At 47.3% G+C, this 26,126-nt stretch overlaps 1 protein-coding gene across 2 annotated transcripts in view; it reads left to right on the plus strand.

Moving 5' to 3' along the window:
• Positions 1–26,126, plus strand: part of LOC147661202 (serine/threonine-protein kinase Nek1-like) — a 1,124,062-nt gene that overhangs the window by 128,372 nt on the left and 969,564 nt on the right. For both annotated transcript variants that reach the window (XM_086951243.1, XM_086951242.1), the window contains exon 4: positions 10,741–10,824. In XM_086951243.1, the coding sequence (XP_086807369.1) occupies positions 10,741–10,824 (84 nt within the window). The remainder of the gene's footprint in view (positions 1–10,740; positions 10,825–26,126) is intronic.

The following is a 26,126-nucleotide window of genomic DNA, read 5'->3' on the forward strand; positions in this document are numbered from 1 at the left end:
CACTGGCAGCGTTACACGGTCTCCTTCATTAGCTGGGACGCACACTTCCTTTATCATTGTGAGCGCGGGCCGCCTGGGGCACACTTGTTTAAGTCGGTAACCACTCTTTTTTGTTTTGTTTGTAAGGCCCATCCAAATACCGTGCAAATTGCAGTCTGCGTCCGCCTTGTCAAGAGCCATTCACGTCGCGCAGCATGGAACCCTTCTCAGTGTAAATAATGTCTCCTCTCGATTATGCTGTTTGCTACAGAGTTATGCATCACCCCGGGGCTCTATAAATATGTCTGCCGGTGAATATAAACATAGCGCAGGCCTGGACGATCCATCATCTTCTGTGACAAGGTGAACATTCCGCACAGGCGCCACGCCACGTGATTACCATGGAGGCGATGCCGCCCCCTATGTACGAGCTTCATCATGACTGGTTCTGTCGAGCCTGGTCCCGCCAGGCCTTCCAGTAATTGGTTTTGTTGCTCATCCGACGCTGAGCATGTTTGGGGGCATGTTCCCCAAGACGCACGGCCCAAAACTAAACCGATGCGCTTGTTGGGCCACGCTACGTGTCGTCTTTGTTCCTCCATAATCGCTCTCCTGGGCTCTACGACTGATGATTCCCAATGCAAAGATACCTACATCACATCCCCACGTTTCATATCTTCGCTGTTCCTTTTTTACGTTATGACGGTGATTTACTTACTACATGCATTTCAGTATTTCTTGTCAGGTACACTTTATGGTTTGTAATTACCCTCTCCTGTCTCCTTCCTCCTCTTCCCTGTCTTTAATTATGAGACGACTACTCCTCACAATTAGGGACACAGGTATTTATTTGAAAAATAAAACAATGCAAAAAAGAGGACTGTGATTGTCTTTTCATGCGAGAGAGTTGTGCTGGATTGGACTCTTGATACCGGTGGAGCTCGCTATTGCTATTGCCTCTCTTCCTAAGCGCTATTTCCACGACAGACCGCTACTCCTAGCCGGACCCGCTTCGCGGGTCCCGCAGCGCTTTGTTTTGCTTCTGTGTATACTGTGAGGGGAGCAGGTCTCGCTGATTCCTAGTGAGGACTTCTGCACAGCAGGGCTGCGAGCGCGGCAGCAGCAGGACTACAGGATCCAAGAGTCTCTGCTGCTGACCTCACCACAAACACCTGGTGCCGCTCTCCCTATTGGCCACGCCCCCCTTCAAACACTAAAAGAACTCTGGTCGCTTACCTTCACTGGATTGTCTTTTCATGCGAGAGAGTTGTGCTGGATTGGACTCTTGATATCGGTGGAGCTCGCTATTGCTATTGCCTCTCTTCCTAAGCGCTATTTCCACGACAGACCGCTACTCCTAGCCGGACCCGCTTCGCGGGTCCTGCGGCGCTTTGTTTTGCTTCTGTGTGCACTGTGAGGGGAGCAGGTCTCGCTGATTCCTAGTGAGGACTTCTGCACAGCAGGGCTGCGACCGCGGCAGCAGCTGGACTACAGGATCCAAGAGTCTCTGCTGCTGACCTCACCACAAACACCTGGTGCCGCTCTCCCTGTTGGCCACGCCCCCCCTTCAAACACTAAAAGAACTCTGGTCGCTTACCTTCACTGGATTGTCTTTTCATGCGAGAGAGTTGTGCTGGATTGGACTCTTGATACCGGTGGAGCTCGCTATTGCTATTGCCTCTCTTCCTAAGCGCTATTTCCACGACAGACCGCTACTCCTGGCTGGACCCGCTTCGCGGGTCCCGCGGCGCTTTGTTTTGCTTTTGTGTGCACTGTGAGGGGAGCAGGTCTCGCTGATTCCTAGTGAGGACTTCTGCACAGCAGGGCTGCGAGCGCGGCAGCAGCAGGACTACAGGATCCAAGAGTCTCTGCTGCTGACCTCACCACAAACACCTGGTGCCGCTCTCCCTGTTGGCCACGCCCCCCCTTCAAACACTAAAAGAACTCTGGTCGCTTACCTTCACTGGATTGTCTTTTCATGCGAGAGAGTTGTGCTGGATTGGACTCTTGATACCGGTGGAGCTCGCTATTGCTATTGCCTCTCCTCCTAAGCGCTATTTCCACGACAGACCGCTACTCCTAGCCGGACCCGCTTCGCGGGTCCCGCGGCGCTTTGTTTTGCTTCTGTGTGCACTGTGAGGGGAGCAGGTCTCGCTGATTCCTAGTGAGGACTTCTGCACAGCAGGGCTGCGAGCGCGGCAGCAGCAGGACTACAAGATCCAAGAGTCTCTGCTGCTGACCTCACCACAAACACCTGGTGCCGCTCTCCCTGTTGGCCACGCCCCCCCTTCAAACACTAAAAGAACTCTGCTCGCTTACCTTCACTGGATTGTCTTTTCATGCGAGAGAGTTGTGCTGGATTGGACTCTTGATACCGGTGGAGCTCGCTATTGCTATTGCCTCTCTTCCTAAGCGCTATTTCCACGACAGACCGCTACTCCTAGCCGGACCCGCTTCGCGGGTCCCGCGGCGCTTTGTTTTGCTTCTGTGTGCACTGTGAGGGGAGCAGGTCTCGCTGATTCCTAGTGAGGACTTCTGCACAGCAGGGCTGCGAGCGCGGCAGCAGCAGGACTACAGGATCCAAGAGTCTCTGCTGCTGACCTCACCACAAACACCTGGTGCCGCTCTCCCTGTTGGCCACGCCCCCCCCTTCAAACACTAAAAGAACTCTGGTCGCTTACCTTCACTGGATTGTCTTTTCATGCGAGAGAGTTGTGCTGGATTGGACTCTTGATACCGGTGGAGCTCGCTATTGCTATTGCCTCTCTTCCTAAGCGCTATTTCCACGACAGACCGCTACTCCTAGCCGGACCCGCTTCGCGGGTCCCGCGGCGCTTTGTTTTGCTTCTGTGTGCACTGTGAGGGAAGCAGGTCTCGCTGATTCCTAGTGAGGACTTCTGCACAGCAGGGCTGCGAGCGCGGCAGCAGCAGGACTACAGGATCCAAGAGTCTCTGCTGCTGACCTCACCACAAACACCTGGTGCCGCTCTCCCTGTTGGCCACACCCCCCTAATCCTCCCCGCTATACAAAAGTAGAACATTAACACCGCTGCGCGGTAGCGAGCGGGAGGGCGCCGGGAGAAGCCCGGGACAAGGGCGGGACCGACTGTGACCGATTGAGGCCGGGCTGGGCCACTCCGCTTTAGTCTGTTTATTTTAGGACTGATATAGTGTTTAATGTTTACTGCTAATTAGTGGAATATATTGTGTTCCCTTCTTACTCTTGTTTTTTTCTTTTCTTTTTTTCTCTCTTAACTGATTACTTTTAAGATGGTATCGTATATTGTCCCCTTAGACAAGATGACTACTAAAAAATTGAGATCAGGAAGAGTTTTAGTAGGTAGAGCCTGTTCCAAAACTAAATCTAACCCCTTGCGAAACAGAGATGGGTCAGCTTTACAATTAAAAAGTAAATGTCAACTATACTCTTTATGGGATAAGGGTAAAGATAAAGTAGACCGTGAGGGGGCCCTCACTGAAAATATTAATATTGACAGTAAAGAACAGGTGAGAGACCCCTCTGTTACTAAAAACGATAGTACCTTATCAGGCATCATTGCCCTGCCCCCTTTAGAAGATATACTCTACAAGAACCAAGAGGGAGATCCCGCCCATCTTCCCGAAACCCAAGAGAAAGCCGTAAACGTAGCAGATTTAGGCAACACCTCTGTTTTCCCTATTGTGGATGTAGTACATAATCTTCCTCGTCCTCCAAAGGCAGATCAAAAAATCCATCCTGGTACTTCTTCCCCTCTGCATATTTCCCCAGAGGATTTCACCCTTCCTGATATAAACTTTGAGTCCCAGAAAGGATTAATTAAAGCGCAGAACTCCATTATCTCACAGGATATTGTAGCCACTCCTAGGTTACATCTATTTAGCAGTACCCCCTCAAAAAACTCTGAGTTTTCCACCCCGAAATGAATTTTTTTCCCAGCCCTACTCATATTCAAAATAAAGACCCCCTAAACTCTTATATACGAGAAGATAATGTAATATCTAACTCCTTATCCTCCTTAGAGCGGCTCATCTCATCTATTTTACAACTTTTGGAAAAATTAGTTAATGGGTCAGATAACGTACTTGATACAGTAACTATGATTTTAAAGGCGCTGTTGAGTCATAACACAGGATTGGAAGGTGTCACCCATCCCAAAATAATTATTCCATTCAAAAATCCAAGTAAGGAAGGAAATAAGGAAGTAAATGTAAAAACACCTCTTGAGGTATCTTTACCGTCTGATCCCTGGTTAAAGCTAACACTCATACTGCAGTTCCTTCTGAATCTTCCGTATATAGGAATGAGAATCCAATTAACGGTAATTGTGTAGCTCTTATTAGCCAGGAGATCGAGGCCTTATCACCTACGGAGTATAACTTGACTAACACTTTACCCCCTATCTTCCCCATTTTCATTCCCCAAACAAATAAAGAAACACTAAACCTCCCTGTTTTCCCGGATAAAGTTTCTCCGTTAAAGGAGAAAAAACCTGAAATAACAGTATCCAAAAAACAACGATGCAAAAAAAGAAAACCAAACCGTAGATTTTATAAAAAAAGGCAAAGGAAAATTACTTTTGAATGTGAACAAGAGCCTTCTCTGGATAATTCCAATCCTGTGGATTTGGACTCTAATTCGTTACATGAGCCAACGGGAACTTCAAAGTTGATCCCTACAGAGATACAACAAGAATTTTCATCTCACATAAATCAACAGCACCTCGATGAGCAGATTAAATTGGTAAATGATCAAAATTTAATCCCAATTATAGACTCCAAACCAAAATTAATTCTTAACCCTCTGGCTATTCCCTTCTCAGATGTAGTTGCAACTGAATATGTATCTAAGACAGTGCCTAAGATTAGAGAAAATGTGGATACCTTCTTCCTTGATTTTATACCTATTTTCGATCCAGATCTTATTTTAAACACATCTGCATTAGTTAACTGTTACCATGAAATAGAAAGCTTAAAATTGATCCAATCTGCAGATCTAGATGTCGTAACACTAATAAACTCAGAGAATGGAAAGATAGCACGGGTACAATTTTATTCCAAATTGGTAACAAATCACGTCCTACAATGGGCAGAAGAATTTCAAATACGCGGAATCGATGTCGATCCTTTTATTCCGGTTAAAATAGAAAGCCAAAGACCCCGAAAAATGTTAACTTATCAGGGTATAAAATCCTGTCCGTCAGATGGTTCCTCTTCAGTGACCGAAGAGTTAAAAATACGCATATCAAAAAATGAGCGACAGGTGATAGTAAATAATCCGCTATCTATAAAACAAACCAGGGTAAAGGACGCCGTTCTGAAGTGGAGTTGGTTGCCCGCTGTTCTTTCAGATAAATCTGGTTTTAAATCTAAAATGAATTCAGATTTTTAACGATAATTTAAAAATAATATCGTGGAACACTGCTGGATTAATCCAGAGTACCGAAAAGTTGCTATTTTTGCATTCTTTAGAAGCAGACATCATTTGTTTGCAGGAAACATGGCTGGTAGGGAATTTCCCGGTTGTAAAAGACTATTATGTATTGGAGAGTAATGCTACTCCCTCTACGAGAGGCCGTGCGAAGGGAGGGCTAGCCTGCCTTTTGTCAAATAAAGTTAATTGGAACTATACCCATTATTTAGATTCGAACAAATTATTTCAGGCAATAACCTTAACATTTTTTGCTAAAGATGCCCCTCAGAAATCACTTGTAATAATAAATGCCTATTTACCTCCAGATATAAATTATAATTCTGGTATTAAGACGATTTGTTCTTTCATATTAAATCTTCAGGAATCTACTTTCCCCCCTTATATTTTATTATAAGGTGACCTAAATGGTAAAATATCTAATAGTGCCTTGGAGTTATTCAGGAATAAGGTAAAGGAGGAAACGTTCCTGATACCTAAAGCCATATTCCCAGAGAACATTAAAACAAAATAAAAGAGGGAAACTAATCCTGGAGAGTTTAGCCGAAGCAGATTGTATAATAATCAATGGAAGGCTCCCCTCGGATAGTCCTGCTCATCTTACACATAAGTCAGGGAATGGTGGTTCGATCCTGGATTATATGATAGTTGATAGCACCTTTTTTAGTTCTCTGAAGGATTTATCTGTACTTGTTACTGATCTTAGTGATCATAATGTTTTGTTTGTAAAATTAAATCTAACATCATCTCAAAGGGACCTATGGAATATTGGGGATGACTTATTGAACGTTAATAATAAAAAAGGGAAATGTTATTGGAATTTAGGGTCCATTAGAAGTTTGACCAATATATTAGAATACACTGCAGAGAACTTAATCTTATGGGAAGGTAGAGAGCTACTTTGTTTTGCGTCCCTTCTGCATACCTTAAAATCTAAAGTTCAAAAGCCCCGATCAGGAAAGATAATTCCTAAAATTCCCTCTGATCTTCGTCATCTAAATACAGAGATAAATAAATTGGTCAGGGCCCAGTACCTCTCCTTTATTCCTGAACGTAGACAAAGAATATCCTTTTTGAGAAGAAGGAGAAAAAGGATAAAGGCTAGATTAAAACGGGAGAAAGAAGATGCCCTCTGGATTAAACTTCGTGAGGCAACTAGGAGCGGGCAGGCAAAAACCTTCTGGTCACTAATTGGAGAAGGATGTGGGGTAAGATCCAGACCCTCTCCGATATCTATTAATGAACAGACATGGGTTGACTTTATCCAGAATCTATATAGCAGTAATGGTGAGAAGTTTGATTCCGGTAAGCTGCAGGAGGACTTGTTCCCATACGATCCTCCCTCTGAATTGGAAATAGTTGCTGCAATAAAAGCTCTGCGCTCTTCTGGTGCATTAGGCCCAGATGAAATTCCGATTTCAGTGCTAAAATCACATAGTACTTTATGGGGGAAAATTTTATATCCAGCCTTTAAATTTTGTTTTAACAATGGCACTGTTCCGCATTCCTGGAAAGGGAGTTTATTAATTCCTCTCTACAAAAAGGGCGATAGAGATTTACCTCAAAATTACAGACAAATAGCCCTATTAGATGCCATAGGCAAGGTTTTTGCTAAATGTTTATTGAATTCTTTAAATGACTGGGTATCTGCGTCTGCAATACTTCCGTTAGAACAGACTGGCTTCAGGAAAAAACATGGTACTCTAGACAACCTTACTGCTCTTCAAATCCTGGTAGAAAAATATGTTACTGTTCGTAGAGGAGGTGTATATGGGGCTTTTATTGACTTCTCTACGGCCTTTGATAAGGTGGACAGATCTCTGCTGTGGAGCAAGTTAATTAAATTAGAGATGCCCCCTAGTTTATTAAAGTTAGTTATTGCACTGCACACAGACACCTGGTGCAGAGTATTAATGGGTGGTGAGAGAGGACTATCCAGGGTTATACCTACAAATAATGGACTTAAACAGGGCTGCCTATTGGCTCCCCTGTTGTTTTCTTTATATATTGTTGACCTCCCTAAGACTCTATTATCATCTAGTAATGGTATTGCACCAGTTTTGGGGAGATCTCCAATAGCGTGCTTAATGTACGCAGATGATATTTTAATTTTGGACCTTACCCCAAAAGGTTTGAATGGCCGTTTACAAGCTCTGTTCTCCTACGCTGAGGCTCATTTCTTGAAAATAAATATTTCAAAAAGTAAAATAATGTGCTTCCAGGGAAGGAGAAAATCCAAATATGAAAATTATTACTGGTCCGTTGGGGGCGAAAGACTAGAAGTAGTCAAATCCTACCCCTTTCTTGGAAAGATTGTCACGAGTAATTTAAATGAAAAAACCCACACTGAGAACAATAGCAGGAAAGCACTTGCTCAAGGGAAGAGTCTTATCTCTCTTTACAAGGCGACAGGTAAAAGGCACTTTTCCATATTGCTCGAGGTTTTCCGAGCAAAAATTCCTGCATCCCTAATCTACGGACTAGAAATAGTAGATATGGCATGTTGGAATTTTTTGGATTCTACCGAAGGAAAAATATTACGCAACTTAGCTTCTGTAAATACTGCACATTCTACGTCTTCGTTAAGACAAGAATTCGGTTTGCGCAGCTCTTGGGCTCAGGCAGCTGCGAGTGTGGTGCGTTGGGTTTTTAATATAGCTGGAGGGATGCCTGGCACACTGAGGTACCTAATAAAAAATGAGCTGTTGGGTTCCTTCAATGCTTATTCTTCAATTGTAAGGAATTTCCGACAGGCTGTTATACTACTACAGCTAGATGAACAAGGCCTTTTTTCATTATCTGCAGCCCAATTAAAGTTATCCTTAAAGTCTGCCTCTTGGGAGTTGAGTTTTAGAGTAGATAGTGGGACAAGTAAAGCCAAGAGAGGAATGTTCCCTACTGGTAAATTTTGTGAAATAAAAAAACCCCAGCCATACATTTGCTGGAATCTCCCTCATGGAGTTAGGCGATTTACCCTTCTGTTAAGGTATAATTTACTCCCTCTGAACTGTCTTCTGTCCAAATGGTATGGTGGTTCAGATATCTGTGATTTTTGTAACTCTAACTCCCAGGATATGTACCATGTTATTTTTGTTTGTCCGGCCCTTATGACTTTTAGACGCAAATGGTTAAGACCTATGTGCCTTCAATTGGGTATCTTTACTGCTTTTGACTTTATTGAAGCAATGTTTAACCCTCCGAACGAAATGTTCTGTTTTAAATTGTTTCATTTCTTTAAATGTTTTTTACCATTATACTGATATTTTAAATTTTTCCTTTTTCTTTTTTAAGAAATGTTGTTGTTTTTTGTTGAATTATTATGTGGACCTCAATTGAGTTCTGTTACCATAAATAAATAAACTTGAAACTTGACTGTGAAAATGTAACTTGTAAAAGCAAAGACCGTAAGAAAAGTTTGACATGTATACATTTCTGAGTGAAAAATTTGCCATAGTATTCTAACTCGAATGTTTGTGACGTTAAAGAGCTTGGTAGTGTGGAATTGAGTGCAAATCATAATTCCAGTAGGTTGATAGCTCTGTACGTTTTTTTCCCCCCTAATTTTGATTTTTGTACTGTACATTTTCGCATGCTTCCGTTTGCGCCGGGCATAGCAGGTGCCACTCAATAGCGGCTTTTAATGTGGAAGACCAAGATAGAGTCACAGAGTGCACAGAAATCACTTATTGTTGTGTTGGTTGCTTGTGAAAACGTGCTCTACTAGATAGAATGTATGTGGGTACATTCGATGTATTGGAGGGGGTGAGCCTACGCAGGCTCGAGCCTGGCTCGGACTAAGGGCGTATCTCTGGCTCGTCTCTGGGGTCCAAATAAGGACAAGCCACAAGCAAACCAGGTCTCGTGCTCTGGCCCTTGAAGGCTCGGCTCTAACTCACCTCTTCCTAAAAAGCTGGTGGTGTGTTCACTCTGGCCACAACAAAGGGACTCTGAGGGCAGAGACTGCAGACGAAATACAGATCCAGGGTTGACAGAGAGGAGAAGCAGAAACAGTCTCAGATGATTGGTCAAGTCTAGGCCTACGCACTGAATCAGGCTGAGTAAAGCTGCCTAGAAGAGAACTCAAGGGCTTTGGTCAGGCATACTTGCTCCTTCTTGCTGCAGGTAAGGGACAGGCACGGTCTTGCCTGAAGATAATGGACAGGCACGGTCAAATAAATGAAGCACTTAGAGACTGCAAAAAGTATCACAATTTTCCACAGAACTACATTTTATAGCAAATAAAGAATTTAACCATGCTGAAATGTGGAAAGTAAAATTTAACATAATTAGGATCCATAGAAAGCTTCCCACCCTGTAGCTACTATTCTCCATGGCTCTGATGCACCTCTGGAGCCTTTTCTACGAAGGCATCTTCTTGCAGCCTTTTGAAGGTATCCAGCCTTGTATAATGCGTACAGGTAATGTCTCGGCCAAGGTTCCCAAGCCGTAGTAGCTGCTGAAATGTGGAACTGGTGAGGTTTACGGAGCTGCTCCCAATTGCTCACAGCAAGTGATTCGAGCAAGCCGACTTTGCTAATGAGAATGTGGGGAGCCCTGCAGCCAGGAAAATTTAACAAGCATTAAATTGCAATAGGTCTCGCCTTTCATTAAGTTAAAGGCATTTGCTTTGCTATACCATTAGCAAAGCAAATGGCCTTAACTTGATCAAAGGCGAGACCTATTGCATTTTCAATGCCTGTTCCTTTTGTTTCTTATGGGGGTTAGGGGGCGAAGTGGGGAAGGGAGGTGGGACCACTAGCTCACAAGCACCTGGAATGGAACTTTATCTTTGTAGATTTCCTACCGTCCTCGCGTCACCATATTTTCTGAATAAAAGAGTGCAGGGAAATAGGGTGTATTTAACTACCCGGGTCCTTACCTGCCGACAGGAGGCTTCGTCGGTGCCTGCAGGTTCTAGAATAGTTCTTTGAGGAACGCTGCAGAGTCACTCCGATCTTCGACTCCTAACCCCGGCAAGAAGATATCTGCCCTAATGCCTGACTATGTCTCTCCTTCCCTAGTCCCCTGTCCTTTGCTTCCCTACCCCATCTTTTGTGCTATGAGGAAAACCACCTCTCCTCAGAGACGGTGCCTGTGACCCACGGAAACTCCATAGCACGAAGACCATCGCCACTGAGTAATCTCCGAGGCATATTTTCATTTTGCATGCCATTTTGTGGCAAACCGGTGTTCGCCATCAATTTTATTTCAGTTTGAATAAGCACAAGTGGAGCAATCTTTACGCCGTTCAGCATGGGGGTGAAATGTAAATGTTTATTTCTCTTGAGCTATGGAAGCTGTATTAAAGTCTGCTTCCTTTTCTACTATTGCAGATCATGGATTGGTTTGTGCAGATTTGTTTGGCGCTGAAACATGTGCATGAAAGGAAGATTCTGCACCGGGACATAAAGTCACAGGTAGGTGTGTTAGGTGCAAGTTCCATTATGTGTGGTTTCGAGGCAATACAAAATAAATATAAATCATTTCCCTGACATTGTGATCTTTGATTGTGTATTGAGTGACTAAAGAACATCAACTTGTATCTTTTCTTCCTGTATTCGCTCTTTTGCATTCAAGGTTAGCATTTCTTTTAAATGTCTGCAGAACTGTGCTTTTATTTCTATTTGTTTTACTGACTTTAAGTGACCTATTCACAAAAGCTATTTTTGGAATACGTAAAGTAACTCTACATTATGTACTCCAATTCACAAACCTTCGGCCTGAGAAGTCCACCTTTGCCTCTCCTGTCTATTTTGTGTCGTGAGATCTCTGCCCCAGTGGCAGAAATCCCCACATACATAAGTACCGGATTTAGTAGCACATGCGGGAGTGGCAGAGGCCGGGGAAGGGGAGTGTTGCGGAAGTGAGGATTCATTTCTACAGTATTGGTAGGGTCAAATGAAATTGAAGGAGTGGTTTAGGAAGTGATTGATAATACATAACACACATTCATTTGCAGTTTACAAAATACTAATTTAAATAGTCTATTAGCAGTCACCGCTGCCAAAATAGTTAATGAAGCACCTCACATGGCAAACCTGGGACAACAACACACTCACATGTAAATCAATGGAGGAATGGAGTTTCAATAACTTTTAGGGAAACATGTAAACACATTAAATAACGTAAATATAACTATTTAACATCATTTTATTTTATAATTACTTTTTATAGTCAAATGTTATTTTTTTCAAGAAATTAAATGAGAACACATCCAAATTACTGCCATGATAATTTTTTTAGTAAACATTTTTTAATGTAAAATTGTGTTAATATACATAACAGTTGAATACAATATATTGTACATGGTAATTTCTTTTTTTAACTTAAGCCACAAATAAAGTCTAAATACATTACTTGCATCCACGTTTGTGACACATTCAGCACAAATGCTGCTGCGTGGTGTGGGAAATCGTAAATGACCTTTTAATTGAATTTATTAAATGTAAAAGTATTTCAATAAAAATAAAAAAATATAATGGAACATATATTAATGTTACGTTTCCACATCCTCATTTGAGGGGTTGGAGACTCATAAGTCTACTTATAGGTTTAAATATACACTTGAGGAAATTAACAACTTGGTGTAGAAATTCTACGTAAGGAGACTTATACTTGCAAACGTACTTTATTGATGGGGCCCTCTGTGTTCTTAGCAGACCATTCAAACAATAATTTCCTGTGTATCTGGCCATTCAGAATTGTGTGGTAGCCAGTATTAGAGGCTGTCAAATGCATACAAAACAAGGCCTGAGTTAAGGAGGCAGAGACCTTTCTCTTCGGATCATCCTGCATTGTCTCCTGTTTTCCCCTCTGTGAGAAGTTGGCCTGATATATAGTGCTCACTATTCTAGTGATCACTGTGTATCATACCAAACGACCCTTATTGATGATTGGTTGTAAGTCAACCTTATAGACCAGCTATCCTAGTAGCGTGGACAAAAGCAGTCTTCAGGCTAAACTGTAGAGGGCGTGTTAAGCCAGCTGTTTTACCGTCACATATACCCCTTGAACACCAAGTGAAAGGACACCACACAAGTTGTTATAAAAATAAAGGATATTTATTAATAACAAATCTACCCTGAACTCTTTGAGTCACGGAGCTAAGCACAATACAAAACTCTTACGAAAATACTTCAAGTTGCACAATTTACACAAATGCCCGAGGGGCACGAAAAACCATATACACTAAAAGTGGAATGCGAAATACTAGCAGGTGAGTAACTGGATCCAGAGGCTTCAGGATCGCTAGGACTACACTACTGAACTCTAAGGTTAGGAGCAGGAGGCCTAGGGTCATCGGGTGCAGAGTGTGCACTCTCACGCGGGATGCGGGACAAAGTCTATGGAGGCTAGTATTTCTAAAGTTACTGTTTCCGGACGAATCCGACTAGGTAGACTTAAAACGAAAAAGGATCTGGACACTTTGATAGTGAACCTGCGTTGGAGCACCGAAATGCTCGGGTTACCTAGCCCAGGGGCTGCGGCTGCATAGGGTTCAAAAGACGTCGGGAATCCTCGTTGTAGTCTATGGAGCCTGAAAGAAGAAGTTGCTGGCAGGCGACCAGTGAAGATGTTCGGTGTGACCCAAGCCTGGATCGGTGATGGAGACGACCTGAAAGCAGAGGGGACTCAGTTCTTAATCACTAGCCAGTGATTGTGTGGGCACCAGGTTGGCACCGGATGAGGTCACCGCGATCAGGTGAGTGGGCGACGCTGGACTCTGCAGTCACACGGGCCAGGAGGCGTTGTCGGCGACCAGGCTGGAGGTGCGAGCTGTCCCACGAGGGCGTCTACTGTCGGCGATGCTGGACCCAAGATTGGGGCAACAAACCTTGGCAAAGGCAAGCCCACGTGGTGGAGTCAAGATGGCGTCTGGAGTGGACCAGGAGGGTCCGGGGTGCTCCTCTTTTGGAGGGGAGCAAGGGCCAGTCTGGAGCAACCAGACCAGCGGTGAAAACGTCATGGTACGTCGTCAGGAGGGTCACTGGCCAACGGGCAAGTGACCGGACAACGTGGCAAGCAGCAGAAGAGCAGAAGGACCCCACGCAGATCTCGTGGATGCTGGGGGGCTGGACTTCGATGCTGGAGCTGCTCTGGGTCAGGCTTCTCAAACCCCGTGCACTCACTCGAGGATCCCTCGGAGGTCGTGCTGGTTAAGCGTCGTGCAGGTTTTGAAGATGGCCGGTCCCTCAGGTCTCGTCACACCCACGAATCTCAGCTGAGCTGATGATGCAGGTAGAGGTCAGAGATGCCAGGGAATCCGGGTCTCGTCGAGCTGGGCAGTCTTGATCTGGAGGATGGACGTGCAGCAAACCCCGATGCTTAGGTGGTGCCTGCGGGTGCAGGGTGGCGACTCCTTAGCCACAAGGGAGAGTCTTCAGAGAAAGTCCAGAGTTCCTTTCGTAGAAAGTAGTTCAAGATTCAAGATTATCTAATTTGGGAAGGGGGCCCGCTCCTACCTTTATCCTAAGAAAAGGGGCTGGCACGCGACTAGGTCCTGCCCAGGGGTGGGACCAGGAGGGGGGGTGGTTACACCCCTCTCCTTTGTCCGGTCTCTCCCAGCTCAGGGGCTGGGGTGCCCCTGGAACTGGTTTGAGCCGGCATATGCACAGTGAGCACCGGGGTGCCACTTGCAGTCACCTTCCTCTCAGCCCTGCCTACCTGGGATACACAAAACCCTGTCTGGGATGGTGCTAGCACTGCCCCTGACAGGAAACCCTTTGTCCAAGCTCTCCTCGTTGGAAGGACTCCCAGCAGCAGGAGGTCAGACTTGTGTCTGTGGTGGCAGCATCCATTTTGTGATGCTGAGGCTCGAGTTAACTTTAACCGGGGTTCACAGTTACATACATGTCGTGTCCCTCTAGAAGGGTGGAATGCTAACCCCGTCGCCAGAATTGGCGAGGGGTTAGTATTCCAATTCGTATGACACCTTACTCGACATGTTTTGATAAAGCCGTACCAAAGTTAGCAAATAACCGCAAGGATTATAATGCACTTAAGAGTATATGGTACGCGTGATCATGGAACAGCTATTAGGACTTGGTTCCGCAAGCTGCAAACGGGCTCAGCTCATGCCAGAGCACCATCTCACATAATTCCAAGCACTCTGCCTTCAGGATTGATAAGGCCTGCCATAGGAGTGACTGATAGGAATACATGTGTCCATTTTAGGTTTAGATATAGGAATACTATATCTAAAGCAAAGGGTGATTACACCACCTTGCCCCAGCTGTCGTGCAGCCAGTTGTGTCAGATTTGGGTGGCCAGCCAGGGGTGGCATAATACATGCTGCAGCCCCTGGTAGGCCCTGGGTACACCTATGCCCTGGATACCTAAGGTATGCTGTACAGGAACTGATAAGGTGGCCCAGTACCAATTGGTAAATGCACCTAAGGTACATGTGCGTCAATTTAGAGAGAGAACAGCTAGGCTGTGGGTCTGATTAGCAGGCCCACAGCCGGGGAAAGTCGTAAACCAGTGAAGCAAAAAGCAAAAATCGGGGGTGACAATAGGATTGCAGACCCCACTCTCCTACATAACCCCCCCCCCAAACTTAGGGACATTAAACTAACCTTGACCAGGTCAGTCTTCTTGTTCTAAGTGGAAGTACCGGGGGAGACCATCCGCATTACTATGGTCAGTCCCTGGGCGGTGCTCCACTGTAAAGTCCATCCCCTGTAGGGAAATGGACCACCTAAGAAGTTTGGGGTTTTCACTCTTCATTTGATTTAGCCATAAGAGGGGCTTATGGTCGGTCTAAATCTTCGAGTGAGTGCCAAACAAGTATGGCCTCAACTTCTTCAGGGCCCAAACCACAGCAAAGGCCTCCCTCTCTATAGCTGACCAACGTTTCTCTCTAGGGGTCAGCCTTCTACTTATAAAAGCAATGGGCTGGTCATGACCATCAATATTCAGTTGAGAAAGAACAGCTCCCACACCCAACTCAGAAGCATCTGTTTGGACAATGAATGGCTTGGAGTAGCCAGGACTCTTGAGAATAGGTGCAGTGCTTTAGGTCATCGAATGCCTTCTGACAGCTAACTGTCCACTGAACTTTCTTTGGCATTTTCTTACTTGTCAGGTCATTAAGTGGAGTCACAATGGTCCCATAATTTCTGACAAATTTCCTATAGTAACCAGACAGGCCCAAGGAAGCTCTGACCTGTGTCTGGGTGGTTGGAGGGGCCCAGTCCTTTATGGCCTGTATCTTGCTCTCCAAAGGTTGAACTTGGCCTCCACCTACAAGGTGGCCCAAGTATACAACTTGACTCTGCCCTATCTGGCACTTGGTAGCCTTGATAGTGAGGCCTGCCTTTTGCAGGGCCTCTAAAACTTTCCTCAGGTGGATCAGGTGATCCTCCCAGGTGGAGCTAAAGACAGCAATATCATCTAGATATGCTGCACAGAAGTCATCCAGCCCAGAGAGAACTTGGTTCACCAACCTTTGAAAAGTGGCAGGTGCATTCTTCAAACCAAAGGGCATCACCACAAACTGGTAATGACCTCCTGGGGTAGAAAATGCTGTCTTGGCATTGGCATCCTCAGCTAACCTGATTTGCCAATAGCCAGCTGTCAGGTCAAATGTGCTCAAGAACTTGGCAGAAGCCAATCTGTCAATGAGCTCATCTCCTCTTGGTATTGGATGGGCATCTGTCTTAATGACAGCATTGAGACCCCTGTAGTCTACACAAAACCTCATCTCTCTCTTACCATCTTGGGTGTGAGGTTTAGGCACTAGAACTACAGGACTAGCCCAAGGGCTCTCTGAGGGTTCAATGACTCCCAATTCCAACATTTTCTGTACTTCTTGTTTGATACAGTCCCTGACGTGGTCAGGTTGCCTGTAGATTTTACTCTTTATAGGCAGACTGTCACCAGTGTCCACCTCATGGGTGCACCAGTTTGTCTGACTGGGTGTCAGAGAGAACATTTGTCTAAAGGATTGAAGAACCTGTTTACAATCCTCTTGCTGATGCTCAGAGAGGCTGTCAGAAAAGACAACACCATCTACTGACCCATCATCAGCGTTCTGAGTGAGCAGGTCTGGCAGAGGGTCACTCTCTTCCTCCTGTCCCTCATCTGTAGCCATGAGCAAGCCCATGTCTTCCCTGTTGACAAATGCCTTGAGCCTGTTCACATGAAGTACTCTGTGAGGGCTCCTGGGAGTTCCAAGGTCCACCAGGTAGGTGACCTCTCCCTTTTGCTCAATAATGGTATGGGGTCCAGACCACTTGTCTTGGAGAGCTGCTGGGGCCACTGGCTCCAACACCCACACCTTCTGTCCTGTGTGATACACAGTCAGGACAGCCTTTTGGTCATGCCAAGCTTTTTGGAGTTCTTGGCTGGCCTCAAGGTTTTTAGATGCCTTCTCCATGTACTCTGCCATCCTGGAGCGGAGACCAAGTACATAGTCCACTATGTCCTGTTTAGGCTTTTTGAGAGGTAACTCCCATCCTTCCTTCACAAGACACAGGGGTCCTCTTACAGGATGCCCTAAGAGAAGTTCAAAAGGGCTGTAGCCAACCCCCTTATGTGGGACCTCTCTGTAAGCAAACAGAAGGCAGGGTAAAAGGATGTCCCATCTTCGCCTAAGCTTTTCAGGTAACCCTTTTATCATCCCTTTTAGGGTCTTGTTGAATCTCTCAACAAGCCCATTGCACTGTGGGTGATAGGGAGTGGTGAATTTGTAGTTGACACCACATTCCTTCCACATAGCAGTCAAGTATCCTGACATGAAGTTTGCACTTATGTCAGAGACAACCTCCTTAGGAAACCCCACTCTGGAGAAAACTCCAAGTAGGGCCCTGGCCACAACAGGAGCTGTAGTGGTCCTAAGGGGAATAGCTTCTGGATACCTGGTGGCATGATCCACTACCACCAGTATAAATCTGTGCCCAGATGCTGTTGGGGGTCCATTGGTCCAACAATGTCAATCCCCACTCTTTCAAAAGGTACCCCCTCCACAGGTAGTGGTATAAGGGGGGCCTTTGTAGTGCCACCTGATTTGCCACTTGCTTGACAGGTGACACATGAGCGACAAAACTCCTTAGTGTCCTCAGACATATGAGGCCAGTGAAAGTGTGGGACAAGCCTGTCCCAAGTCTTGTTATGGCCTGGGTGACCTGCAATGGGAATTTCATGGGCCAAGGTGAGAAGGAAACCTCTCGGAGACAAGGGGATGACCAGCCTCCTGGTAGCACCAGGCTTGGGGTCTCTTGCCTCAGAGTAAAGGAGTCCATCTTCCCAATACACTTTATGGGCACCTGTGGCATTCCCTGCAGCCTCAGCAGCAGCTTGCTGTCTGAGGGTTTCCAGAGAGGAACAGTCTAATTGTGCTTGTCTCAAGTCTGCCCTGGAAGGTCCCCCTGTCCCAAGAAACTCAACCTGTTCAGGCTCAAGTTCTTCTAGGACAGTTCCTTCTGGGGTCTTTGGGTCAGTCTCCTGTGAGAGCTGATTCTCTCCTTGAGGCAAGGGGGAAGGCACTGCCTTAACCCTACTGTTCTTTCCCTGGGTGAGTGTCTGGTCCATTGTTCCAGGATCCAGCACTAGTTCAGCTGGGCATTTCTTGGCCTGTGACCTAGTCACAGCAAGGACATGTGCTGACAAACCTAACATCTCCACATGAGTCCTATACTCCACATCTGACCATAGAGAGGATTCCAAATCATTGCCCAAAAGACAGTCCACTGGGAGGTCTGAACTAACAACAACCCTTTTGAGGCCATTTACCCCTCCCCAGGAGAAATTAACAAGTGCCATACTCTGGGTGGTAGTGACATTGCTAGCGTTGGTCACTAGGTAGTCTGAACCTAGTATTACCTGATCAGGGTCCACAAAGTTTGGTGTCACCATAGTGACACTGGCACAAGTGTCCCTGTAGGCCTGAGCCAATTTTCCATTGACTAAAGGCGTCTGCCTGTACTTGCCCAGAGTACTGGGACTTATTGTAGGGGTCAAATCCATGTCCCCAGTACAAACAAGAACAGCCTGGGTAGGTACTCTGACTAGGTCAGAGCCTGCCTCAGATACCAATGTCAATTCCACTATAGCCTTAGGGGGAACACTACCACTACTAACTGAACTAGGGGCTGCAGGTGCCTTAGGGGCAGTAGTGGTAGGAGCTGGGCCTTTCTTGGTGCACTCACTAAACCAGTGAGTATTACTTTTACAGTACTGGCACCATGGTTTCTTCTGACCATTCTTCTTCTTCTTTTGGGAATTCTGGGACCCACCCTCCTTAGATTGTTGGGGCCCTGTTGAAGACTTCTGGTCATTTTGCTTACTCTCATTACCCTTCGGGTCTGATTTCTTCTGGCCACCACCCTGGTTCTGGTTCTGCTGCTTGACCCTTGTCCTGACCCATCTGTCTGCCTTCTTTCCCAATTCTCGGGGAGAGGTCAGATCTGAGTCAATAAGGTGCTGATGCAACAACTGATTTTGACAATTACTTAAGATTTGTTCTCTCATAATTAAGTTATACAATCCTGTATAATCAGTAACTTTACTTCCCAGTAACCAGTCTTCAAAAGCCTTAGTGGCACAATCTACAAAGTCAGCCCAATCCTGAGACTGAATTTTCTGGGTATCTCTAAACAGCAACCTGTACTGCTCAGTGGTTAGGCCAAACCCATCAATCAGTGTATTCTTCAGGACTTGGTCATTGTTGGCATCCTCAGCTCTAGTAGTGAGGAGCTTATCTCTACCTTTACCTTCTAAGGAGAGCCACAGAATAGCTGCCCACTGACTCTGGGGGATGCACTGGACACTGCAGGCCCTCTCGAAAGCAGTCATCCATTTGTGGATGTCATCCCCTTGTTAAAGGGGGGCACTATTTTACGCAGGTGTCTAGTATCAAAACTCCTGTCTTTATCTCTAGGGATAATGCTGCCACCAGTGGGGTCTGCCCCACTCAATATCTGCTCTCTGGCAAAGGCAAGTCTCTCTTTGGCAAGGGCAAGTTCTTCCCTCTCAATCCTCAGATTGACTTCCCTCATCTTGGCTTCATGCTCTCTTCTTTGAGGGGCTGTCATCCCTCTGTGAGAAGATGCCTGAGAGCCATTGGTGTGAATGGATCTGTTAGAGCCTCTGGAGAGAGACCTAACTCGTCCATTCCCAATGTTAAGCCTGCCTGAGAGTGGGCCTGGGGGTCCCCCAGTTCCATTTTCATACCTGCTTAAGTTGGTCCTGGTGAGCCTACTGACTACTACCTGACCTTTGTCTGCCTCATCCCCTGACAACTCCTGTTCCTCTTCCTCCTCTTCACTTTCTGTTCCATTGAGGTTGAGGTCAGGGTCCTCAAGGGTTCCCTCCAAGGGGGGCATGCTCCCATCTGGATTAGGGGGGCCTGTTTTAGAAGCCCTCCTGGCATCATAAGTCTCTAAGAGACCTATCAGAAAAGGACTGGTAGGGTTAGAACCCTGTTTTAGCTTTCTGAAGGTACACAATTGTCTCATCTCCTGGAAGCTAAGAGCTGCATATCTGGAAGTGACCTGTGTAAGGTCATCAACCACAAGGGGGCCCTCTGTGTTCCCTCCTGTGGTAGACATGCTTTTCTAGTGAGGTGTAAGTGGTGCACTTACCTACACTATGGGTTTACCTACTGATCCCTTGCTAAGAGTTGTAGTCAGGGTGTGCTAGGCCCTGTTACACTACAACAGCTGGTTCAGTAGAACTCAGAGTATTCTAAGCTAAGTTATATGTACCTGGGTACTTATGTGATCTTTCAAATGATATTCTTAGGATACGTGTGAGGTAAAACAACAGCAAGCTCAAATCCCACCGCTGCCACCAATGTGAGAAGTTGGCCTGATATATAGTGCTCACTATTCTAGTGATCACTGTGTATCATACCAAACGACCCTTATTGATTATTGGTTGTAAGTCAACCTTATAGGCCAGCTATCCTAGTAGCGTGGACAAAAGCAGTCTTCAGGCTAAACTCTAGAGGGCGTGTTAAGCCAGCTGTTTTACCGTCACATATACCCCTTGAACACCAAGTGAAAGGACACCACACAAGTTGTTATAAAAATAAAGGATATTTATTAATAACAAATCTACCCTGAACTCTTTATGAGTCAGGGAGCTAAGCACAATACGAAACTCTTACGAAAAAACTTTAAGTTGCACAATTTACACAAATTCCCGAGGGGCACGAAAAACCATGTACACTAAAAGTGGAATGCGAAATACTAGCAGGTGACTAACTGGATCCAGAGGCTTCAGGATCGCTAGGACTACACTACTGAACTCTAAGGTTAGGAGCAGGAGGCCTAGGGAGATCGGGTGCAGAGTGTGCACTCTCACGCGGGATGCGGGACAAAGTCTATGGAGGCTAGTATTTCTAAAGTTACTGTTTCCGGACGAATCCGACGAGGTAGACGTAAAACAAAAAAGGATCTGGACACTTGGATAGTGAACCTGCGTTGGAGCACCGAAATGCTCGGGTTACCTAGCCCAGGGGCTGCGGCTGCATAGGGTTCAAAAGACGTCGGGAATCCTCGTTGTAGTCTATGGAGCCTGAAAGAAGAAGTTGCTGGCAGGCGACCAGTGAAGATGTTCGGTGTGACCCAAGCCTGGATTGGTGATGGAGACGACCTGAAAGCAGAGGGGACTCAGTTCTTAATCACTAGCCAGTGATTGTGTGGGCACCAGGTTGGCACCGGATGAGGTCACCGTGATCAGGTGAGTGGTAGACGCTGGACTCTGCAGTCACACGGGCCAGGAGGCGTTGTCGGCGACCAGGCTGGAGGTGCGAGCTGTCCCACAAGGGCGTCTGCTGTCGGCGATGCTGGACCCAAGATTGGGGCAACAAACCTTGGCAAAGGCAAGCCCACGCGGTGGAGTCAAGATGGCGTCTGGAGTGGACCAGGAGGGTCCGGGGTGCTTCTCTTTTTGGAGGGGAGCAAGGGCCAGTCTGGAGCAACCAGACCAGCGGTGAAAACGTCGTTGTGGTACGTCGTCAGGAGGGTCACTGGCCAACGGGCAAGTGACCGGACAACGTGGCAAGCAGCAGAAGGGCCCCACGCAGATCTCGTGGATGCTGGGGGGCTGGACTTCGGTGCTGGAGCTGCTCTGGGTCGGGCTTCTCAAACCCCCGTGCACTCACTCGAGGATCCCCTCGGAGGTCGTGCTGGTTAAGCGTCGTGCAGGTTTTGAAGATGGCCGGTCCCTCAGGTCTCGTCACACCCACGAATCTCAGCTGGGCTGATGATGCAGGTAGAGGTCAGAGATGCCAGGGAATCCGGGTCTGGTCGAGCTGGGCAGTCTTGATCCGGAGGATGGACGTGCAGCAAACCGCGATGCTTAGGTGGTGCCTGTGGGTGCAGGGTGGCTACTCCTTAGCCACAAGGGAGAGTCTTCAGAGAAAATCCAGAGTTCCTTTCGTAGAAAGTAGTTCAAGATTCAAGATTATCTAATTTGGGAAGAGGGCCCGCTCCTACCTTTATCCTAAGAAAAGGGGCTGGCACGCGACTAGGTCCTGCCCAGGGGTGGGACCAGGAGGGGGGTGGTTACACCCCTCTCCTTTGTCCGGTCTCGCCCCAGCTGGAGTGCCCCTGGAACTGGTTTGAGCCGGCATATGCACAGCGAGCACCGGGGTGCCACTTGCAGTCACCATCCTCTCAGCCCTGCCTACCTGGGATACACAAAACCCTGTCTGGGATGGTGCTAGCACCGCCCCTGATAGGAAACCCTTTGTCCAAGCTCTCCTCGCTGGAAGGACTCCCAGCAGCAGGAGGTCAGACTTGTGTCTGTGGTGGCAGCATCCATTTTGTGATGCTGAGGCTCGAGTTAACTTTAACCGGGGTTCACAGTTACATACATGTCGTGTCCCTCTAGAAGGGTGGAATGCTAACCCCGTCGCCAGAATTGGCGAGGGGTTAGTATTCCAATTCGTATGACACCTTACTCGACATGTTTTGATAAAGCGATACCAAAGTTGGCAAATAACCGCGAGGATTATAATGCACTTAAGAGTATATGGTACGCGTTATCATGGAACAGCTATTAGGACTTGGTTCCGCAAGCTGCAAACGGGCTCAGCTCATGCCAGAGCACCATCTCACATAATTCCAAGCACTCTGCCTTCAGGATTGATAAGGCCTGCCATAGGAGTGACTGATAGGAATACATGTGTCCATTTTAGGTTTAGATATAGGAATACTATATCTAAAGCAAAGGGTGATTACACCACCTTGCCCCAGCTGTCATGCAGCCAGTTGTGTCAGATTTGGGTGGCCAGCCAGGGGTGGCATAATACATGCTGCAGCCCCTGGTAGGCCCTGGGTACACCTATGCCCTGGATACCTAAGGTATGCTGTACAGGGACTGATAAGGTGGCCCACTACCAATTGGTAAATGCACCTAAGGTACATGCGCGTCAATTTAGAGAGAGAACAGCTAGGCTGTGGGTCTGATTAGCAGGCCCACAGCCAGGGAAAGTCGTAAACCAGTGAAGCAAAAAGCAAAAATCGGGGGTGACCATAGGATTGCAGACCCCACTCTCCTACACCCTCCTCCTGAATCATCCCATCTATGTGAGATTCATTATTCAACAAAGCATTTAAGGGCTCTCTGACACCCTCCACACTCCCTCAGACATCTTGTTTTCGGTTTTTCCAACAGTAGTAGGCAGTAACAGGGTATGGATTTCCTTTTCCTTTAAAATATCACCCCCACCTTAACATTACATAAACCTTCAACCTCTAATAACTTTCTGCAAACACCTACATCTTTGTCTCTTTATGGAATGCAAGATTGATCTTCAATAAACTTTTGATTACTCACCATTTCGACTCTCATACACTTTTCATTCTTTTCCACGATCTCTGAGTCAAGGATTCAACCATGTCTGCTGACCTTAATATTGATTATGCTGCCTTCTTTCCTCCCCACGCTAATGACTTTAGTGGTGAAGACTTCATTTTGAATAAGACGCCAACTGTGTTCCACATTGTCTATTAAAAGGTAAAAGGTAGGGGGGGCGTGGCCGGGCAAGATGGCCGAGCAGACGTGACCTGCTTTGGCTCCCGGTCCACGCGCTACCTGGCGAGCGTTTTTGCCGGCGCTCCTGTGCGGATTCATCCCAACAGCATATCCCCAGGCGGCAAATGAATTGAGGCACCACCAACGGCGTTTTTCTGGGGTCTCGGGGGTCCCCACGCGCAGATTTCAAAGACGGTGGGAGGCCCCGAGGACAAAATGGCAGCCGGCGTTCGGCCTTGAAGGGCTGCGAGATCGCGCTGTTCTGCGGTGACAGAGGCGGCAGCGAAGATATGCCAGAGACTCTGAAGCAGCGGAGGCAATGAGTGCTTGTCCCGGCTCTACTGCGGCGATTTAGACCCCTAGCTGAGACTCTGCGGAGGTGAGCTGTCCTTCTGCCTGACCTTAAGATGGCGGCCCGGGAGGCCTCCTTAGACACTGATGGTTCCTGAAGGCTCTTCCCTGCTTGAGGACAACACTTTGGGGCCGCGGACGTGGGGAAGTGGCGTAATGTGATGAGCAGCAGTGGGGCCAAGAGGGCCCCTCTATGCCGGCTGGGCCCCAGGGGAATATACTGCTGACCACCCGGTTCTGCGCTGGAGAGTCCCTGCCACTATGGTCCACATGTGATGTCAGCTTCCCTCAAGTTTCCAGCGGTCGAGTGCGGTTCATAGCCCTTGAACGGACGCCCACCCGTACGATGAGTTTCCCGGGGTGGTGGTTTGACCACCGTTGACTCCTACAGTATCCTGAGCACTGACGAACAGCCTCCTCCTGAGCCTACACTGAGTATCGTAGGGGTTGAACCTGCTCGACCTGTGCCGGCTGGGCCGTGAGGGACCCCCTCCCTATGCCGCCGAAGAAGGGCACGAACAAGGGGGCAGGCAAGGTGTCGGATTTTTTCGCTACCGCTGGCAATCGGCCACCTCTTAGGGGAGGCACCGACAAGGCGACCATGGCCCTCACGAAAGCGGATCTACTGTCCATGTTTAAAGACTTTAAATCCGAGCTCCGCTCTAAGCTTGGCCAGAGCATTAAATCATCTATAGATCAACTACGCACAGACCTAGCGGAACGTCTGGCCTCTCTTCAACAAGACGTAGATTCAATGGGCACCAGAGTTCTGGACCTAGAGACACAGCACCAAAAACACAAGCAAACGGTTGAGGAATGCCAGGTCGACATCCAATCCCTTAAGGAACAACTACAGCAGACGCAACTTAAGGCTGAGGACCTTGAAAACCGCGCACAACAGGAGAACATTCGGGTAAGGGACCTTGAGGAAGGCGCAGAAGGGCCGGACTTAGAAGACTTTATGGAGGGCCTATTTGCGGAAATCCTGAGTCCCCAGACACTTAAGATAAAGCTGGACAGAGTGCACAGAGTGGGCCCTCCGCAGAAGGGCGATTGGAAAAGGCCCCGTGATGTGCTGGCGAAGTTCCACTCCTATAAAACTAAGGAGGCGGTTTTGCAGGCGGCCAGGGCGAAGGATTCTATCTCCTTCCAGAACTCTCTTGCACCATCTTCCAAGACGTTGCCCCAACCACGCTGGCGCGCAGGCAGACGATGAGACCTATCACCACCAAACTCCAGGAGGACGGTATCAGATACCAATGGACGTACCCTTTCGGTCGTCTGAGTTTCGAATACCGCAACAAGAGGCGCCACATCACCGAATTGCAGCATTGACTGAATCTTTTGGGCCTCCCGTCGGAAGAGGGGGGTTCTTCTTCTGAAGCGTCTGGTGACCCAGCAAAGGGTGCGGCCTCCACTTCGTCCTGGTGCCGAGCTCGAGAAGAGGGCGACGCTGATGCCCCATCGATGTGACTCTGCCTGCCCCCCTGCGGGGGTTCTGCTGTGTTCCGGGCCACCGTATTCGGGACTGGAAGATCTCCTAGAGTCCGGAGCCTCGACAGAGGTGAGACTAAGTATTTCCTATGCTACTTGCAGCGCCCCCTTCCCCCAAGGTTGTCCGGTTCCAGCTCTCTATGGGAGAGGGTGAGGACTGCTGTTTTGACTCCCGGGACTTATGTTGCTAATAGAACTCTTAGTAGAGGCCCTGAGCCATATCTTTGCGCCGTTGGGGGGTGATGAGACGACTTCAATTTTGAAATGGTGAGTGCGACAGCAGCAATGGTCTTTATGCATGGGTCCTGTGTTTTGGCTGCAAAGCCAGGGGTAAATTGAAATTGAACAACCTAAAAAACTTGATGATTCCGTTATGTGTTCTTGCCGAGGTGGGGTGCGGACTAGGTCCCAGGACTCGTTGTCTCCCCTAGTCCTTGTAGGGGCGTATTCGCCCTACGATGCGACTGAACATTGGTTCTAGATCTTGGTTCTGGTTTCTTCTTTCTTGGGTTTTTGTAGGGGTTGAGGGGTGGGTTGGGAGGGACAGTGGTGGTGGCAATATTTTGTTTGTTTGCAGTAAGGTTCTGATCTGGGGGTCTGCAATTGGGAGGATGAAGCATGGAAGGGTGAGGAATGGCAGGGGGGGTGATTCCACGACAGGGGGGAGGAATGTGAGGTTTGGACGAATTCAGAGCACAGCAGGAGGTTTCGGGAGGAGGGATGTCAGGGTGGATAGCGACACAGTAGCCCCCCATGTTGGGAAGGGGGCTTCTTAAAGTGCAGCGACTCTATCTCTATCTCTGATGCCGCTTACTATTGGGACATGGAACATCAAGGGGCTGTTTTCCCCCCCCGAAGCGCCAAAAGCTTTGGAAATATGTCATAGATC

Source organism: Lissotriton vulgaris, unplaced genomic scaffold (genome assembly GCF_964263255.1).
Source record: "Lissotriton vulgaris unplaced genomic scaffold, aLisVul1.2 SCAFFOLD_228, whole genome shotgun sequence".
In the NCBI taxonomy this organism is placed as follows: domain Eukaryota; kingdom Metazoa; phylum Chordata; class Amphibia; order Caudata; family Salamandridae; genus Lissotriton; species Lissotriton vulgaris.